Source organism: Copadichromis virginalis, linkage group LG11, assembly GCF_057382275.1.
Source record: "Copadichromis virginalis isolate Kocher_CV1m ecotype Utaka linkage group LG11, C_Virginalis_male_GT1.1, whole genome shotgun sequence".
NCBI lineage: Eukaryota > Metazoa > Chordata > Actinopteri > Cichliformes > Cichlidae > Copadichromis > Copadichromis virginalis.
In genome coordinates, this window is record NC_140628.1 from 23,957,147 (window position 1) to 23,975,728 (window position 18,582).

An 18,582-nucleotide genomic window follows, 5' to 3' on the forward strand; every position below is an offset into this window, starting at 1 on the left:
GGATTCAATGTCAAGTCAAAGAAACCAGTTTGAGATGAATGAAGCTTTGACATTCTGAAAGCAGCAATCAGAAGAAGGGTACTCTATGATCATGAAAGGGTGGACATGGTCAGCAGCATTAGCTGGGCAGACTGTGGTGTTTAAATGATGTTCAACTGCTACTAAAGGGCATAAATTGTGCCAAGAAAATATCCCCACAACATTACACCACTACTTCCAGTCTGAATCACTGACTGAAGCCAGGATGGATCCATGCTTTTATGTCGTTTACACCAAATTAAAACCTTACCATCTGAATGTCACAGCAGAAAGCAAGACTCATTAAACCAGGGAATATTTTTCATATCTTATGTCCAATTTTGGTGAGCCTGTGTGGGAATTTTAGCATCAGTTTCCTGTTTCTACCTGACAGAAGTGACACCGGTGTGATCATTTGCTGCCCAGAGATGCTCTTCTGCATACCCTGGTTGTGTTTTCTTTTTTAACTCATTTTTACCTTCCTATCTGCTGAAAGCAGTCTGACCTCAGACATCACCAAGACTTTTTCAACTAGAGAACTACTGCTCGCTGGATATTTTCTCTTTTGCATGCCACTCTTTGTAAACTTTAGGGATGGTTGTGTAGTAAAATCAGAGTAGATTAGCAGCAAATCTGGCACCAAGAACTGTGCTAATTTTAAAATCACTTAAATTCCCTTTCTTCTCCATTCTGATGCTTGAACTTCAGCAGGTCAACTTGACCATGTCTACATGCCTGAGTATATTAAGCTGCTGCCGTGTGATTAGATATTCCCGTTAATGATAGGTTCACAAACAGCTGAACAGGTGTACCTAATAAAATAGCCAGCGAGGTTTTGTAAGTCAGTGACACTAATGGTGTTGAACCTGGTCTAAAAATTCTCAACAATTCTACATCCATTTTAGTCTCAGCAGCAATAAGAAGCTGATTTCATTTTAAGTGAAAGTGCCACACTTGGCAACCTTTGAAAATGGCAGTGGTTGTGTCTTTATAATCCTGGTATGTGGACCTCCAGGGTGAAAAAGGTTGAGTCTTTCTTGGTTTAGCAATTTAGCTTTACCTCTGATCTTGTTTCCAACTGATGAGAAAAAAAAAAGTCTATTTCTCTTCTTCCCTTCTTTTCCCAGTTTTGGTATTTCAGTTAATGTTTATTTAGTAAATGGAAACGTTCTGTTTTTAATGTATTATAAACTGGGATTACATATATATATATAGTAATTTCAGTAAAATGTTTCTATTTCTGCTGATTAATTTATATTCTGCAACATGTCATCAACTGCCTAGCATGCTGAGAAGTGGGAGCCCCATGCGTTAACAGACTTTGCGTGTACCTGCCATAAGGTGTGCCACACAGGGGAGCAGCCAGAACAGATCTTTGACCCAAACCAGCCAGATGGCCCTAACATGGTTGCCCGAGTACAAGCCATATGGTCCAGGAATGGCTGCCGCTGCTGTCATTTGGTTTCTCGTGGCGTATTCTTAGCGGTTCATGTTGAGTCTGTTAGCTTTGTTAATGGAGTAGCTGTCTTTGCATCGATATCGACATTGATTCACAGGAGGAGAGAGACAATTAAATACAGTGTGCCACCGGTGGTGGTGGGGTCTTTGCAAAAAATACACAGTTGGGTTTCATTTTTTGTTTCCAGGATTTAAATGATGCTTTATAATCATCTGCACAAAAAAGAAAGAAAAAAAATGTCCAGCAGCGGTAGACTCCCTCTGCACTGCTGGACCTGTGCTTGAAAACTGTGGAAAAACTTCCGCAGCCTGCCATTCAGTCAGACACAAGATGCCATCAATCATCATCTTTCACTCACCCTGCAGCCATTAATCATGTGATAAACAAGATCTGGCATTTCAGTCTACCAAAGGGCCCACAGCTTTAAACAGTACTGAATGTGCTCTTTAGTGCCTGTAAAACAAAAAGAGAGAGAGAGAGCAATAATGAACTCTATTTATTCCAACATAATCTAAGTAAGTTAATACTAATTAATCTTACATGTATCCTTCAGCAGCATATCTAATGTAATGTAGTTTAGATGTAGTGTCTCAAAAAGCGCTGCTATAAACATGTTATATATAAACAACATTAGCGCCCCCGGCCTATTAAACAGCATGTCAGGGTTGTGATGGCTCTTTAAGATCTTTGCAGGTCTGTCACTGCCTGTGTTTGCCACACGGTTGGGAGGTCTGTAATCCCATTGATGCATACTGGAAGGTGATGCTTGCACATTCAAATTATGTCATTCCATGAATTTTAACATAAATGTGTTTTATTTTGTAGGGTTACTGTAAGTTTTGTTCTTGTGTGTTTGTTTTTTTTAAATTAAGCAGAATAAAGGTTTTGGGTTTTTTTTATCTTTACTGTCTTTACAAATGGTGGATAACGTGTCGAATTTGCTGAATCACGGGGGCCTTATATATTATCTATAGTTCGCTCGATGAGCTCTATTTGATTTGACTTCCTCTGTGTTATTGAAAACACATCTGCAAGGCCCACGGCCTCCTACTCTCTTCATCTGTAGCCAATAGTGTGTGCGTGTGTCTGCATGTGTGTATGTGTAGGCGTGTATGTGAGTGAGCAGTCCTTGACTGCAGTGGATGGGTGCTGATTAGCCAAGCTGCCGGGGTCTTTTGTGCTCCTCAGACGGGGGTATAATTGTTCTTTGTTCAATGCTCAGCATCTCTTTGAAGTCTCTCATTCAATTTATGTCCTTACAGATTCTCTCTCCCTTCTCTATGGTGTCCACCCTCGCTTTTTTCGATGGGTGTCAGACCCCTGTGTTGTAATTACATAGCAACCTATAAAATACATGAAACATACAGGAACAAGTATGGAGCCGCGAGAAAGTAGAAGAATCCCGATATTTATCTATAGAAAATGACCAGAAACTGACATTTCAAACAGGCATTTTATTAAATCAAAGAAATCTCCCATTCTGCTGGTCCAAACAAATGAAGTGAAGAAAAATAACCGTCTTGGAGTGGCTCGCCACAACTGAGCATCATTACATAGGCTAATGTTCCTCCTCTGTAGAGATGGGGAATGCCTTTGACAGCTAGTTTGAGTGCAGTGACTGTGCAGCGATTGTTGCTTTCAGTTGTTGTCATAATTAAACAGAAGATCACTGGTTTTAATACACTGCGATGGTGCTGCGCTGAATTACTTCAGCCAGCCAAGATAATGCAGCCCCATTTGAATAAGTCTAAGATATAATGTGGCATGTAGACAAACCAAGAGAAGAGAGAAGTGTGTGTGAGGGGGAGACTCCTGTTGGTTCTCATTGCCAATCTCCCTAAGGAGAGAGCTGTTTATGCACACATGAAAAGCATTGGCAGGCAAGCCGGTATGTGTAGAGAGAGAGGGAGCATGAGAGAGAGACAGAGAGAATGAGGGCAGCCTCTAAGAAGAGAATGATGGTTTAGTGTTTTTTTTTTTCTTCTTTGCATAGATAATAGCAAAACCAGGGGAAAAAAGAGAAAGACGAGAGGGCTGGGCAAACCTGTTGCCAGTTTCAGTTGCCAAGGACCACCTGTTGCTAACAATAAGTGTGTATATGTGTGCTTATTCTTTTTTGGGAGCAGATAAAGAATGCAGCTGCTAACGTACTAAGAGAGACTTGGCTCATCTACAAACACACCAAGCTGATGAAGAAGATCGACCATTCGAGAGTCCGCAAACACCAGCGGAAGTTCCTCCAGGCTATACATCAGTGAGACCGCACCTCACACACAACTACATACACTCGCGCACGCAAGCACACCCGTGCACACGAGCACATGCGCATGACGGCGCTGCTGAGCTGATGAAGCCTTTGAAATCAGCTGTACTTTCTATCCACCCACAGGTTGAATCAACGCTGATCATCAGATAAAATGCATTAATCCCCGCACACACAAACACACACACACACGCATGATGTGATTCATCATCTACGAAAGGGCAGGTTCAATCCAGGCAAATACACTTGTGGGAATGGATAATCATGTGCATTGTGTGCTGTTAGAGACACTCCGATCACCCTGTCATCTCTCCCAAAAAGTGATGCTGCTGTTACAAGTGCTCAGAGTGTAATTCACACACATAAAGAAAAAGATTTTTTGTATATCCTCCGTCCAGCATCTAAATGAAGGATCTCGTAAATGTTTCCTGATCCTTTGATCTTTAACGGTTCAACTTCAGGACAATTCAAAAGCCAGAGTCAAGAGACGTAAGGCTGTGTTAAATCTAACATTCAAAGGCTAATCCTTATTCATGTGGACTGTGGACTGGCTGTGTCAACACAGCAACCGGGCTGACTCGATGGGAATAGGGGTACATTCTGTGGTTAAAATCTGTTAGCATAACAGGAGACGGGCTCAGCTGGGGGTGCAGTCTCATAAAGTCAGCCTCACAGGGTTAGTTCACCAATTATTGTATAGTGCTTTGAGAGTCCAATAGGCTTTTAATTGGACTAAAGTACAATGATTTTTTTTTATCAGATTTTTTGGTTTATTTCCCTCTAGGTCTTGTGCCCCAAAAGTTTTCCTTAATAATAATTATCTTTTAACTTTTAATGTTTCTTTTCCTGCATTCATTATATATATACAAATATATGTATTCTCTACTTCATGACAAGATTACTATGTTTCAGTCCACACTGTGCGCTTGCTGTTATTGTACATTCAAATCAAGGGACACACTGCAGGTAGAAATGAAGCTCAACTTGGCAAGGTGACCGCTCCAGAGTGGTGTTGTCTGAACCCTGAGGGATTAACTCTCTGGTCCAACCACAGCATATTTACCGGGTTTCCACCCTGTATGTGTGTTTTATGTGTGCATCTGTTTGCAGATTACGCAGCGTGAAAATGGAGCAGAGGAAACTCAGCGATCAGGCCAACACACTAGTGGATCTCTCAAAGGTGAGGCACACATCAGTGCTCTTCATTTTTGCATACAGGTTAGTCGCTCATACCTGACATGCTTTTGCTCCCCCCAAAAATTTTGCACAGCATTTCTCCGTTTCCATGCTGATCTGCCTGTTTCTGTGGCTTTGCGTCTCCTAGCAACCAGAAGAAGTGTTAAAACAGGGATGACTGAGTGAGAGAGTGAGGAGGAAACGAGAGGAGGGAGGGGAGTGCTCGTGTTTTTTCTGTTACTGTGTGGGTGTTTGAGTGAGAGTGTGTGTGTGTGTGTGTGTGTGTGTGTGTGTGTGTGTGTGTGTGTGTGTGTGTGTGTGTGTGTGTGTGTGCGTGTGTGTGTGTTCTTTCAGAGGAGCGATGCCTTTAGCACCAAATATTTTGCAATTTTGCAATCTCAGTCTCAATTGGCCACTTGTGCATTTACCATGGTTACAGAGACAGGGATGTGTAAGGCAGGGACATTCTGTTGGCTTCCTTTCATCCTCTCTCTTCTCGCTCTTTTTCTTTCTTCACAGTGTTATAAAGCCCGGTCTAGTGTGATTTCTAATCCCTCTTAGTTTTTTTTTTGTCATTTTTGCTTAGTCTTTCTCTTTCTGACACTTTACCTTATTCTGTAACCGTGGGTGACCAGTTGCGGTCTGTCCACAAACTGACTCACCTAAGTGTAAACATTTGCAGGGACAGGGGCAGGGCTGATGGGATTTAAAATACCCTCGTGAAGACAAAGACACTAGTTAAAATCGCATACAAAATATGTATGTATATGTATTGGCATATGTAATACACACAAAGTTAAAACAGCAGAAAAACATCACAATTAAAAAGTTTATTATTCATTTGGCATTGCATTGGTAGTTCTAGACAGACAGTCACTGCTCCAGATTTGTTAGTGGTTGCCCTGAACGGCCAGTTTTAAAGCTTTCTTACTAAGGTGGTTAAGCCGTGCTGAAGTGCTTCATTTACAACTGTGGGATTTCTTTGTATTGTCAGCAGGCTGTCAGTTGTGGAAACACTGAGGCATATTATTAAAATTTCACCTATTTTTACACCTCAGGCTGTTCATTTTTCATTAAAGTTTTTCAGAATGTACTTTTTATGCTAAAAGACGGTGAAAATGTTTCAAGCTGTTTTCTTTTTTTTACCTTTATGCAGTGGTTTTACTCATCCAGCACACTTCAGATCAAACTGGGCCGCATGTGACCCAGCTAAAATGAATTTGACATCCCTGCTCTACTTAGTGTCTCTCCTTATTCAATACCAACGTATTTTGTTTTTTTTAAAACAAGCTTTCATAGAGCGACTGTGTTATCTTCCTGTTTTTACGTGTTTGCAGTCTGTCTCCCTTCTTCAAAGTACGCCGTGTGCACTGACTCATCTCCCACTCTCCACTCTCTCCTTTCATAGATGCAGAGTGTCATGTATGAGCTCATGTCCGAGCTCAACGACCGCAGCGAGGACTTGGAGCGTCAGATGCTGTCCCTGGAGCAGCGGGTGGAGCAGCTCACGGCGGGCTTCAACGCCTTGCCCGCTCACCTGTCTGCAACCCTCAGCGCCCAGCATGCTGCCCTGGTTCACCTGCTCCGGGAGAGGGATGCAAGGGATGGTAGAGGAGGAGGAGGAGGTGCTGTGGTTCCACTGTCCCCTGCTGCTTCTTTAACCACTGCGCCAGCTTCAGTTTCTCCAGTCCAGGTCACAGCTCCTGCACCACCTTCAGCTCCGGTTTCTACTTTGGCGTTGGAGTCCCCTCTGTCGCCCCCACCCCTGAGCCCAGAGGGGAGCTTGGAGGCTAGCTCCAACCCCAACACGTGCACCTCTAGCTGCTGAGGACAGCTTTTTTTTTCTTTTCTTTTTTTTTCTTGGACCAGGAGAGGACAAATATGAGGAAAAATAGGGAGGAAGGACGAGGGCTGCGCTAGTCCTCACACTTCAGACTAAAGGAGAGAAATGGGAGATGAGAGAAATGTCTGGTGATCCTCGGAAACTAACGCTCCAAGAGGGAGGGAGGAAGACTATGAGGAGAAATAATGGGATTAAGATGGAGGGCCTGTATGAGTGATGAGACATGTTAGGGACTTTGGGGCGCTTTACTTGATGAGGGAAGGAGAAGAAAAATGGGGATAAAATGGAGACTCTAAAAGGTGTGAGGGGGAGGAAGGATGCCAAGAGGATGAGAAATTGAGGTAGAGAGAATGAGGAGGACGAAAGAGAGAGGAGGAGAAATAACGAAGAATAATTATATGAACTCCTAAATGGAATCCACTCCAATTACTGAAGAATGCCTTTTATTATCTCTATCTCTCTCTCTTCTACGTCTCTCTTTCTCCCTCTCTTTCCTTCCCCCTTCCCAATCCCTCACTCCCGTCATCAGGAATTAATGACCATGACTTTTTATCCTTATGATGTATTTTCTATCTGAATGCTAATTGTGTATTAACGAGCATCCCTTTAACAAAAGGTTCGATCAATACGACCACGATTTAAAAAAATGAAAAATAAAAAAATAAATAACTAGTGGCATGCACCACACACACACACACACACACACACATACACACACAAATCATGTCATCCACGCAATACGAGCTAACACAGCACAAACACAAATATACAGACTCTCACAAAGGCCCTATTTACGCTCACACATAGAAAATAATGCACTAGCCCACAAGATGATACTAAAAGCCAATACTGCCAAGCACATGATGCACTGTCAATCTCCATAGAGCACTGCCAAGCGATGTAGACACACTGTAAAAAATGTTCATCTTAACAATTTATCTTTTGTGGGTGTGAGCTGATGCAGTAGTTTAGACTTACGATGCGTAGTTGTGACATTTTAACTACTCAGCCGGGAGAATTGTAACCGTTCAGTGAACTACACAAATTATAGATCAAGCTGAAACAAGCTGATACAGAGGGACGTGAGTCATCATAATGTCTGTTTGTGATGATGAAGACAGTAGCTGATGGTAAAATAACCTAACACAACTACTACAGGACTTTATTACTGCATTTACAGAATTACAGATTGAAACGAACTGATGTTTAAAGTGTACTTTGCTGTGCTGAAATGAGACTGTGGTCTTGTTTCATTTCTGTGGACGTTTCGTATGACAGCAGCAGAAGGTGGACAATTAATAGTTGTATTAAGTGCATTAATACTGGGGCGGCTATTAGAAGAAAAATTAGCTTATTATACACATATTTTTTGTACTGGCATTTAAAAATGGTTGATTGATTTCTGAAGATACCCGTTAAAACAAACGCTGCAGAACTCTAAAGTTGGCTCTTTGCACAATCTTGATGCTCCACATTTAGTGCGAGTACTCGTTTAATGCCACTAAATTTGGGTGTTTTGACCCAAAGATCTACAGCAGATGCGGTTAGGTCCACAACTTGTTGTCTTTTTGTCTCTCCATGCCACCACAGTGGCTTAGAAATAAAACTAAAAACTAACTTTAAAAAAATGCATTAACTGTTTAAGAATTATCCACATTTGTATACACAGTCCCTCATTTTCAGAGGCTCAAAAGTATCTTGACAATTGACAAGCAGCTTCATAGCTAGGTGGGGCCTGTTGCCTTGTTATTTCATGACGTGATTCAAAGAGTGGAATTTCTATTTCATAGTTGTTCATGGTCATTCCAAGTGAGGGAGGTCGTCATTAGGCTTAAAAATTCAAAATAAGTCAATAAGTGTCAACTGCTGAGTGGCCATTCTTGAAAAGAAAGACAACAGAAAACAACTGAAATGGATGATGAAAGAATGGCTAAAAAACAACTTCACAGCATCTAACTGAGTCAAAAAAAAAAAAACTCTCACCAGGATGTACAGTAGGTGTATCACTGTCAAAGTCTACATCTGTAAGTTTGTAACTGTTAATCCAGAGGGTTTACAACAAGCTGCAAACCAGTGGTTACACTTAAGAACAAGTAGGTTAGATTATACTTCCTAAAAAAACATCTAGAAATTAATATTTAAATAAAGATGAGCCTGTGGCAGAATTATGGGAAGAAAGAAGGAAAGAGAAGGAAAGAGAGAAACACCTATTGATTTGAAGATAACACATTATCTGTCAGAAACAGTGGGAGAAGTGTTGGTGGAACCCCATCACTAGTGTTTACTGATGGCGTGACTAACAGAAGTGGCAGGATGAATTGTAAAGTGTACAGGGCTGTACTCAAAAAGACATGGAGTATTCGTCAATGACCAAGTTATTTTTGATTGATTGATTGATTGATTGAATCTTTATTTTGAACATGTTGAAAAAGTATATAAAAAAATAGAATTAAAAGAGACAAATGAACAAAGCAAACAAAAGGAAAACGAGCAACCACAACTCCAAATAACGTCCATGTTCAAAAAGGAGCAGGAAGAAGCATAAGCTTATTTAATCCCACCCCTTTTCCACTATCTAGTATCAATAGACTACAGAAATACCTCCTTGCAATTACATTATATGTTATGTGTAATTTTTTTTTTTAATATATACACATATATGCTTCTATCTATCCATACATACGTATATACACACATACATATACACATTTTCAATAACCCCATTAACACCTGAAGGATACACAACCTACAATTTTATATATATATATATATATATATATTTAAATATACCCATACCAACAAACCCGTGCATGCGCACACACATGAAAATATTAGACAAGAACACCCTATCAAATCTCTACTTCCTCCCTGCACCCTGTAAAAACCATATCCTTAAACCGCTTTTTAAACTGCGCCATGCTTGGACATTGCTTCATATCTTTACTTAGTCTGTTCCACAGCTTCACTCCACACACAGAGATGCAAAAACTTTTTAATGTTGTACGGATACGAGGATGTTTTAAATTTAATTCCCCCCTCAAATTGTATCCCCATTCCCTTTTAGAAAACATTTTTAGAATATTGTCAGGAAGCAGGTTATTTATTGCTTTATATATAATTTGTGCTGTGAGAAAATGAACCAGATCTGTGAATTTTAGAATTTTTGATTTTAAGAATAGTGGATTTGTATGATCTCTGCAACCAGTTTTATGGATTATCCTTATGGCCCTTTTTTGTAATATAAAGATTGATGATAGCGAACATTTGTAAGTATTGCCCCAAACCTCTGCACAGTAATTCAAATACGGTGCAATCAGGGAACAATAGAGAATGTGGAGTGATTTGTGGTCCAGAATGTGTTTTACTTTACTCAAGATTGAGACACTTCTTGAAATTTTGTTATGTATATGATTTATATGAGACTTCCAGTTTAATTTATCATCTATAATCACACCAAGAAACTTATGTTCAAGTACTCTTTCAATTTCCACACCATCTACATGAATCTGCACTTGTGCATTTCTAAGGGAATTACCAAATAAGATAATTTTAGTTTTACTTAGATTTAGCGATAGTTTGTTCCTGTTAAACCATTTTTTAATTTTGCACATTTCTGAAGTAATTGTATCCAGCAGCTCCTTTAGATTCCCCCCAGAACAAAAAATATTTGTGTCATCTGCAAATAATACTAATTTTAATATATCAGATGCCTTACAAATATCATTTATATAAATAATAAATAATTTTGGACCCAGTACAGAGCCTTGTGGAACACCACAAGCAATGTCCAAGCATGATGAGGAATGGACACCCAGCTTCACAAATTGTTTCCGGTCACTTAAATAATTTTTCACCCATTGCAGTACAACCCCCCTAATCCCATACCGTTCCAGTTTATTAATTAATATGTCATGATTGATTGTGTCGAATGCTTTCTTGAGATCCAGAAATACTGTTACTGTTATTCACCTGATCTCAGCCCAACGGAGCAGCTTTTCAGTTACTGAAGACAAAAACTGAATGCAGAGAGACCCACAAACAAGCAGCAACTGAAGGCAGCTCCAGTAAAAGCCTGGCATCTCAAGAGAGGAAACACAGCGTTTAGTGATGTCCAAGGCTGCAAAGGATTTTCATTCAAGTATTTAGAACACTCCTTACTTTTAAAATCATGTTAGTTTGTCCAATTAAAGTTTGAGCCTTTGAAAATGGGGGACTGTGTCTAAACAGTTAATGCAAAAACAGGAAAGCGCTGTGAGTCAAAGCTGAAAGTCTGCACTTCAATCACATCCTGATTACTTGGTTTAAAACTCACTGTGGAGGTGTACAGAGGCAAAATCACAAAAGTTGTCTCTTTATCCAACAAATTATGGGCCTAACTGCACTGAAAACAATGAAAACAATTTTAACAAATCCTTTACTTGACTAAAGTCAGACCGACCTACATGCAACTCTATAAATATTGTCTGTCATTGGCACTTGTTAAAATCCAGCAGTGATTTAGCTGTATTTCTCTAAGTTGTTTTTATTAGTTGATTTTTTTATGACCTTTCATAAAGGGAAGTAGATCTTGTACTTTACTGCCATTCTTTGTCAAACTTGTGGTCCGAAAAACAGCTCACTGTTATCATGAATGTATTCTGTGTGAAGAAATACACTCAAACTCGCTTGCTCAGTCACTTAAACTGCCACACAGACACACACACACACACACACACACACACACACACACCTCGACAACCAAAGTGCTCTCTCTTAAATGGACTTCAATAAGAGGCAGGGAACGCTGCTGTCACTGGGGACAAAAGATAGCAGGAGGCGTTGCAGATATCTTGACAATATTGCTGAGGGAATAACTGTGAAAATCTCGGCATGGACTTGTTACAGTGCTGTACATGGACTGCTGTAACAGATGAAGGTGGACTAAGGATGAACACAAGGGAACACAAATAAACCTTACAAAGGATAAATGGCCATGAAGGAACAGATGTTCATGAAATAAATAAAATGAAAGACTGAGATATATCTGAGAGGAATTATAATGACGTGATGGGAAAAGAGACAAGCCTACCTTTACATTGGAGACAATATTGAAAACTATCTTTTAGCGACACGCTGTGGCCGGAATACTGAATTACATACGCTTGGAAAATTGTACAGTATGCTGTTAACGAAATATAGCTTTGTATTGCTTAGTCTTTTCTACCATTATGATTAAAAGCAGTTATAGCTGATATCTTACCTTATTAAACTATAGTATTCTTCTCATTCGTCATGACAATTATAATATATGTATTATCAATACGTTAAATAATCACGAACAAGGAAAGTGCCGTTTGAGGTTGAAATTATTTTGTAATTTTATTTTATCAGAGAGAATTAATAAAGTATATATCTATAACATTACAGCTTTCATGTTTAATGAGTCTAAGTTTTTATTTTATTTATTTTTTATCATTTATTTATTTCGTTTGTATGCTTTTTTCGGGTACTTCATATTCCTCGGGGATTCATGTAATTTTAAAACAGCTGTAAACACTAACTCACCCTGTAGAGATTATGTTTTGTTCAGTAATTTATTAAATATATAAATACTGTAGGAGTTTTAAGAATTGCTACCACGTTTTATTTATTTTTCTGTTGTCTTTGTATCTTTCACTGTCAAAAGGGGGAAAAAATCTCCCCCAACTTGGATTTCAGCGTTTCTCTCGCTCATTCTCGCGATGTTTGGAAACAACGTTGGACAGTAACTTCACGCTGTCTTTAAGCACAGGGGCACACCTCTGGGGGCAGTAGAGAGCTAGAAGTTTGTTTGTTTTATTAAAATGGGCTTTTTTTGTGGAAGCTTTACGCTAGCTAAGTCGTCCATTTGTTAAGTCCTTTAATTATATAAGTATTGATCGGCTAACTTCAGTATGGTAAGATGCTGCAAAATTAAGCTACTGTGAAGTACCCCATTATAACCAGGCACACTTTTTAGCAGTATATTTTGCTTTCTTGGGCTAGTTGAATACTGTTAGCTTGCCAAATTACGGTGACATTATCAGTCGTGTGTAAAAAATTATGTTTTTGATGTCACAATACAATATTAATATGATTAGAGGTGGCTTGTCTACTTAGAAAAGTACTCACTGTTATTAAAACATACCGGATTGGTACTGAAGACAAAATATGTACTGTGGCATAACGCAAAGTCATTCACTGGGTTTTAATAAAGTTAGTGGGCGTTGTGATATATGACTTTGAATATATGTGAATCCAATTCTAACTGAGAGGACAGTGTTTGGAAGAAAAACCAGAAAGAGACATGATGTATTAGTGGGTGGTGAGTGGGTGTGTAAACATTCAGTGTCCAGTCTTTTCCAGTGGCCAAGCCTCCCTCTATTCATTATTTCTGTGTGTGAAGCAGGTCCTCCTTTCTGCTTTACCAGTGTCCTCTATGCTGGCACCAACAGCATTATAAATGAATGTGGGATTCTGGTGAGGGTAAGTATAAACTGTTGTTTTATTTCTTTCTGTGGTTTAACCCAAGTAAAGTGCCACATTTAATATTGTCATCCAGGTAATAAGGGCTACAGCTGTAACCCTCATTCATTCGTACTTTTTTTTGCATTCAGCACGAATACATAATGGGTTGTCTCTTACTTTAGATTGAGTTACAATTAAAGTACACAGAAATGTTGTTCAATTTCAATTCAATAAAACTTTATTGATCCTGAAGGTTGACCCCGCAGGAAATTGGGTTATGTTGTATGTCGTACAACAGTATGTAGTATTACAGCCACATTGTAAATGTGCAGGTCAGAAGTTTTCATACATTCATCATGGGCATGAATGTTATGACAGTTTGAGGCTTTTAATGATTTACTTGAACATTTCTCTTTTCAAGGTGGAATGATTGTATAGCACACGTCTTTAAGGACTTAAAAAAACAATCAAATGTTAGAGTTAAAAGTATGCATATGGACTTAAATACACCCTATTAATATTTGGTAAATTGTTCCTTAGGAAGTCTAAGGAGCTTGGAAAGAAAAGTGTCTGGACTTTAAATTGCTTGAAGACGTTTCACCTCTCATCTGAGAAGCTTCTTCAGTTCTGGGGTCAAATGGTGGAGAGTCCCAGATTTAAACTAGAACTGAAGAAGCTTCTCGGATGAGAGGTGAAACTTCAAGCAACTTAAAGAAGTCCAGACGCTTTTCTTTCCAAGCTCCTTAGACTACGATGACCTGGATGACTTACACCTCAATCAGATGCTTTTGGTAGCCATCAGCAAGCTTCTGGCATAATGCTGTCTGGATATTTGATCATTCTTCTTGACAGAATAGAACAGTGCATTTAAATTGGTTCATTTCCTGGTGCTGATCTGGCTTTTAAGCCTAGTCCACAAATTTTTAATAGCACTGAGGTTGGGGCTTTGGGAATGCCGTTCCAGATGCATTATGTTAGCCTTCTTGATCCACTCCAAAGCCAGTTTTGACATGTGTTTGGAATCAATGTCCTTTTGGAACAAACAGCTGTGTCCAAGTTTCATCTAGCTGTTGATTTAAGAGTTGAAGAATTTGGAGGTAGTCCTCCTCCATTTTGCTGTCAACTTTGAGCAGTGTACTATTATCATAAGGAACAAAGTAGCCCCAGAGCACGATGCTACCATCACCATGCTTCACCGTGCTTTTTAGATTTGAAAGCCTCACCATTCAGATCCATAAGGACAAAAAAACTAACAGACTAAGGAACAGCTTATATCCCTTAACCATCACTATGCTAAATGCTGCTAAATTAATATGATCCAATATAATCTTTGTGTATGATGTTTACAGTGTTACAACACAGTCTCATATTTACATGTTTACAACTGTATTTTACCACTGGTACAGTAATACTGGCAAATGGGGACTAGTGCAATATGAAATCAATTGTGTTTGTTGTTTCTAAACATATATATATATATATATATATATATATATATATATATATATATATATATATATATATTGTATTTTCTAATTTAATTTAAATTTTATTGACTGATTGTTTCATATGTTCTGAGTTCTGAGCATTGGTCAGTGCAATAACAGCCATGCAAGTCCTTTATATGGCTGCAAAGAGGAAATACCAGTTGTAGTCAATCATGATCGCTAATGAGATGTTAATAGCTGTCGCCTTGTCAAGTTAAAAGACATTGTAGAACCTTCAGGATCACAAAAGATTTAAGTGAGTGTATGTATATGTTTGACCCTGTATGTGTAGTCTGTGACTTAGAGAAAATTTTAAATAAATTCATATGTGTGCACTCAATTCTTGTTTTTAAAGCCATTAAAGATGTATATGCACAATCATTAAGCCCTGGAAAAAGAAGAAAGAAATCATAAAAACCCCTAAAATTACTGTAACACTCATGCCGATGATGAGTGAGTGTAAACTTGTGACCACAACTGTATACGCATTAGAAGGATTTTTGTTTAACATTGTATTTTGAGAATAGAGAAGCGTTAGCCCTGTTATAGACTGGCAAGCTGTCTAGTGTGTACCCTGCCTCTCATCCTATGACAGCTGGGATAGGCTCCTGCCATCCCTCAACCCTGAATTGGATAAGCAGAAGCAAATACATGAATGGCTGGAGAATAGACAATAGAAAAAAAGGGAAAAGGAAAAAAACAAAATACTATTCTGAGGGAAGCAAAAGTTAAATTGTTGAGAATAAAGTTGTTTCAAATCCAACTGTATCATTAGTGCATCGCTGCTGGATCCTCTACAAAATGCCTTGTGTAGATGAGTTAATGAAAACACACTTCAGAATTTTCAGCACACATACACTGTGTGGAATAAGTATGAGGGCTTTAAAGAGATGGTGCAGAAAACTGTCTGTTCAGAAGAGAGAAAAAAGAGTTGGCTGCATTTGTGCAGAGTGAAATAATTAGCAATGGACAAACACAACAATATCGATGCTTTAGCAAGTACAAAGGATGTATGTTGTATCAGATGATCAGGCTGTGACTTGAGAAATGCCCATGGACTAAGGGAGTTGACCTCATTCTCGAGATTATATTTATTTTCAGAATGAAACAGTTAAAACAAAAAATATTCTTTTTGTGGCTTCGATGCTACTGAGGTTTGCACTAAACTTGCTCCATCACAGAAGTAAGAAACAACTGACCTTTTGCTGGTGCTGAGAAATACGACTCAAATGAAATATAAACAGGGATGTAGCATACTCTGCCTTCTTACAAAAGCTTTAAAAGATTGAAGGAACTCTTCAGTGACAATAATGAGAACAAAAACACACAAATACAAGAAGAAAGGCCACGGCGTGCTTGTATTTACTTCAGTGGCTGATATAGCAGCAGAACTGATCTTCGGTTTGGACCTTGCCTAATTAACGTGTAAAAATAACCCTGGTGACAGACTCGCAGGTCGCTCATTCACTCATACTATGACACAGTTTGTCTTACTTTACATTTTTCTGTCTTTCTTGCTTATTGTTTGTCGGGCATATTGGTTCTAATTAGGTGTAATCCTTTGTTTGGTTTACAATCTCACTGTTGCAGGCCTAGCAGAGTGCGTTTGGAGTAAAGTTTCAGCTCATAATAGACATGGAAATAAGGAGAAGTACGTTTTCTCTTTGACTTCACTTTTTCAAGTTTTGTCTTATCTATTGAATACGCTTAAGTTTGACACATAAATGTGTTTGTATTATTAAACTTACCTAACTTTTTTTAACTGATTACTGAGGATTACTGAGGATTTGTTTTTGCAACGTTTTATGTGCTTCATAGCTTCAAAGTCTTCGTTATTACAGATGAGTGATAGATGTTTAAATTAAACACCTTCCAATTAGTTCACACTGATGCTTGTCCCAAAGGTGATCACACCTTAATCTAATGGCTTATTATGATTATAAATAAATTCATCTGTCACAATATTCACACATTGTTTCCTTGATATATGAGAGTGTTTGTTATTTTTTCATGAAACAGGTTTCATATAAACTGGCCTGTTGGGTGTTTAGCCAAGAGTGAAAATAAAGCAGAACAACAGAGGTGTGAAAGCCAGGCAGCCTGAGGCAGTGCTCTGCCCCGGGCACTGCACATACCCAGATGTGATGAGCTTGTTATCTGTGTTATTTACTGGCAGGCTCTACTGCCCCCAGGGCTTTCATCATCTCTCTCAGGCGATGTGAATTTTCATGATTGGGTTCTATAATTTTAAGGCCAAGGTAATGTCTGTAGTCTAGTCTTTTTCCCTCTTCCTCTTTCCACCGGTCGCTCTGCTTCTCTCCATTTCTCTGGAAACCCAATTACACTTTCAGGATCTCTGTCTGAGCCAAGGGTAGCAAAGAATATAGACAAAATTGAAAATTTAACATATACTTTCACTCATTTTTAGCCAAAAATAGTGAAAATATGTCTGCATGACATTTTATTACATAGGTGTAATTCACTAAGAGCAAAAGCAAGAAAATGGCAAGAAGGAGACACGTTACAGGACATGAAAGAACACGCTAAAGAAGTGAGAAAAACTGGCATTTTTAAAGTTTAAAAAAAAAAAAAACATAATACTTAAGCTGATCACTTTGAACTGTGTGTTCAGCCTCTGAAATAATGACTTGCTGGAGGCAGGCTGTGGATTGATAACAGTGTTGGCAGTTCAATCCCAGGCTCCTTTCCACACGTTGAGTAAGACATTGGCTTTGATGCCTTGATTAGTGGATTGCATAGTGGCTTGCTGCCATAGGTGTGCTGCCAGTGGGTGAATGAGAGGCAGCTTGTAGAGCACTTACAATAAGAGCACTATATAAATGCAATCCAACAAAACAAAACCATAAATCACTTTGAATAGGAGCAACAGATATTGCACCCAAAAGATGATAACATTGATATTTAATGTGTCTAGACAAGAACTGCTAATCTACGTGTTTTACATCTCATTATCCATACTACTGCTCAGACATCATGAGCACCAGTTTTCAGACCGCAGCCTTTCATGTGAAGTTTCCAGGTTTATAGCTTTATAGTTAGAGCTGGATCCAGTAAGCCTTAACAATCCCTTAATCATCCTGCTATAGCCTGCCCTAGTCTCCCTATTTATTTTGTCTTGCTACACTCTGCTTTTCTGTCTCCTCTTTTCCTCCTCCCCCCAACAGGTAGCTACTTCACCCTGAGTCTGGTTCTGCTGGAGGTTTCTTCCTGGTAAATGCGAGTTTTTCCTTCCCACTGTCGCCAAAGTGCTGCTCATAGATCTGATCTGATTGTTGGTTTGTTCTCCCTGATATTATAGGGTCTTTACCTTTCAGTATAAAGCACCTTGAGGTGTTATGTTGCTCTTGTGAATATTAGCTGAAGCATTGCACACAATATCCAGTACTGCATAGAATTTTATTAAACAGTAGCTTTCTGTCAACGAATGAAAGACAGACTTAATACCATTAGTGTATGCAGACGGACCAAACTCCTGTGTGCAGTCAACCCTTGAAATACCATTGAGTGATTTTAATTTATAGTCTTAAGTAGTGGATGAAAATAACAGCGCAGAGAACTTTCAAATATTAGATATATTTTAGTGGTTTCTTATTTGCATTTTTATGTGGTGTGTTTTTAGGAAGCTGGAACTGATTGAAGGCCATTCATGTAAGGGAAAACATACATTTAGTTTGGTTCCCCAACATGAAAGGTTGTTTCAGGATTGCTTTACCTTAGTCAAAATGATTGAACCGAGAGGCTGGATATTAAATTGTTGCAAATGTGTGCAATATTCAGGACTGTTGGGGAAATGTTTTTAAATCACTTACTTCTGGTGTCTGGGATTTACGAGCTGTTCTTTGAAGATGCC

The 18,582-nt window shown here is 38.9% G+C and overlaps 1 protein-coding gene across 1 annotated transcript in view; it reads left to right on the forward strand.

Moving 5' to 3' along the window:
* The window catches only part of kcnn3 (potassium intermediate/small conductance calcium-activated channel, subfamily N, member 3), a 62,967-nt gene extending 51,516 nt beyond the window's left edge, over window positions 1-11,451 (forward strand). The window contains exons 8-10 of the mRNA XM_085473912.1: window positions 3,604-3,731; window positions 4,851-4,920; window positions 6,325-11,451. Of these exons, the coding sequence (XP_085330038.1) occupies window positions 3,604-3,731; window positions 4,851-4,920; window positions 6,325-6,744 (618 nt within the window). The 3' untranslated portion in view covers window positions 6,745-11,451. The remainder of the gene's footprint in view (window positions 1-3,603; window positions 3,732-4,850; window positions 4,921-6,324) is intronic.
* The last annotated feature ends 7,131 nt before the right edge of the window (window positions 11,452-18,582 follow it).